The sequence below is a fragment of the Pundamilia nyererei genome, unplaced genomic scaffold (assembly GCF_000239375.1).
Source record: "Pundamilia nyererei isolate P.nyererei 1_Seehausen unplaced genomic scaffold, PunNye1.0 scaffold00002, whole genome shotgun sequence".
In the NCBI taxonomy this organism is placed as follows: domain Eukaryota; kingdom Metazoa; phylum Chordata; class Actinopteri; order Cichliformes; family Cichlidae; genus Pundamilia; species Pundamilia nyererei.
Window position 1 is genome coordinate 1,834,841 of NW_005187403.1, and position 2,191 is coordinate 1,837,031.

General features: G+C 39.3%; 1 protein-coding gene across 1 annotated transcript in view; it reads right to left on the minus strand.

Annotated features, from left to right (window-relative positions):
* Window positions 1-1,029: 1,029 nt before the first annotated feature.
* Window positions 1,030-2,191, minus strand: part of wdr41 (WD repeat domain 41) — an 8,995-nt gene continuing 7,833 nt past the window's right edge. The window contains exons 12-13 of the mRNA XM_005720102.1: window positions 1,952-2,085; window positions 1,030-1,870 (exon numbers count right to left, since the gene is read on the minus strand). Of these exons, the coding sequence (XP_005720159.1) occupies window positions 1,730-1,870; window positions 1,952-2,085 (275 nt within the window). The 3' untranslated portion in view covers window positions 1,030-1,729. The remainder of the gene's footprint in view (window positions 1,871-1,951; window positions 2,086-2,191) is intronic.

Here is a 2,191-nt window from a genome sequence, read left to right on the forward strand (position 1 = left end):
AGCTTGTTATATTTTAAGAAAATCCTTCATCAATTGCAAATTTTCCTCTCATCAATAAAACTGATGTCCATCGGTCCATCAGTGCAATAATGTGCCAGTTCTGTATTTTATATATATTACAGTCCATCTGGAAAGTAATAATAGCATCTTAATCTGTTCCACATGAAACAGCCATATTCCAACATGGATAAAATTAATTTTCATACATAATTTAACACACAACACCCCTTAATGACAAATGAAAAAAAAATGCTTAAAAGTCTTTGACACCCACAAGTATTTCTGAGTGTGACCTTACAGGCTTGGCACACCTTTTTGGGGGAAGGTTCTGTCATTCTTTTTTCTTCTTTGCAGCACCTCTGCAGCTCCATCATGTTGGTTGGGAGCGTTGGCGCACAGATATTTTCAGATCTCTCCAGAGATGTTTGGGTTCCGGTCTGGACTCTGGTTGGGCAACTAAAAGACCTGATGCTCCAGACATGATGCTTGGCATTCAGGCCAAAGAGTGCAATCTGTGTTTCATCAGACCGGAGAATTTTGTTTCTCATCTGATAAAAAGGAAGGGCTCCCATCTGAGAGCACTTCAGGTACCTTTTGGCAAACTCCAGCTGAACTATCATGTGGCTTTTACTAAGCAATCACTTCCATCTGGTCACTGTATCATACAGGCCTGGGTAGAGTGCAACAGAAATACTTGTCCTTCCTGAAAGTTTTCCTCTCTCCATAGAGCAACGCTGGATTTCTGTCAATGGCCATTGAGTTGTTGGTGAACTCCCTGACTATTGCTGACACTGGCCAGGCAGCCAACTCTTGGAAGAGTTCTGGTGGTTCCAAATGTCTTCCATTCATGGTTGATGGAGGCCACTGAGCTCACTGTGACCTTTAATGCTGCAGATATGTTTCTTTTTTTCCCCCAATCTCTTCATCGATACCAGTTTCTGAGGTAAAGGCCATGAATACTTATATAAATCTTATATTTTCATTTTTTAGTTTCCATAGATTCACAAGAATTTCAACTCTTTTCACTCATTATGGGGTAGTATGTGTGGAATTTTAAGTAAAAATTAATTCAATTTATTCTGGAATAAGGCTGTAACAGGAAAAAACATGTGGAACCTGTTCTGCAAATACTTTCCAGACACACTGCATAATCATGGCAAAATATTTTTGAAAAATACAAGCATTATCGAATGATGCCACTGCTAAAGCACTGTCATTCTCATAACTCTCAAAAACACAAAGCATATTGTCAAACTATATTAAAAAACCAAACAAACACAAAAACAGCAATAGTGCAAATGATTACATGTATAAGCTGCTGAACCTTCCTCTCATTGCACTGCTAGATGATCACAACAGTGCTTCTTGGCACATGGAAGCAGACCTACACAACATGAAGAGGCACAAATGTATATCTACAGTAAAGCCTGAGCAGGAATTGAATTGGGCTGTACTAATGTAAAACCATAACAGACTGTGTTTGGTACAAAATGACTTATGTTAGCATCACAGTGCTCAAACACTCCAATGTAGAAACAAAAGTACTGTTACATTTGGAAGATGAGGTATTTACAGACAGTTTATAGAATTTAAGGTAATACACATCTTCAGTCCAAAGGCAAAGTGAATAAATGTAAACACCAACCATTACACACTAACATTTAAATCATTTGTGAACACCATTAAGCATCAACCTCCCAACTTTTTTTTAAAGCGAGTGACATAGATGTCAAAGTCCTCCCCTCTCCTCCAATTTCTGGAAAAGGGCCAGGCTGCGGAGACGAGACTGTCTTTCTCCGTTCTTCCACAGAATGAGCAGGTGGTCCGCCGAGCATGTAACCAAACCTTTCTCCGTGAAACTTACGAACATCTGAAATAAGTCCAAAAGACATTACTGCAGCCCTGGCATTACATAATTATAAGAAAGAACTTTAGTTTAAGCCTTATGTACCTGGACTGCTCCTGAGTGTCCAATCAGATCTCCAGTCAACTCTAGCATCCTAATGTTGGGAATGTCTATAACCTTCTTTGAAGGAGGCCCAGATTGTTTGTTTGAACGGCCAAAACTCCACATCCCAAAGAACCCTGTCGCGTGGACAGAAAATTACTGTTACAGGATACCCAAGGAAACTGTACTTGTTGCTGATGATATTGCTGTTAAAAATTTATTTTCTGTGTTTACGGGTAGAGA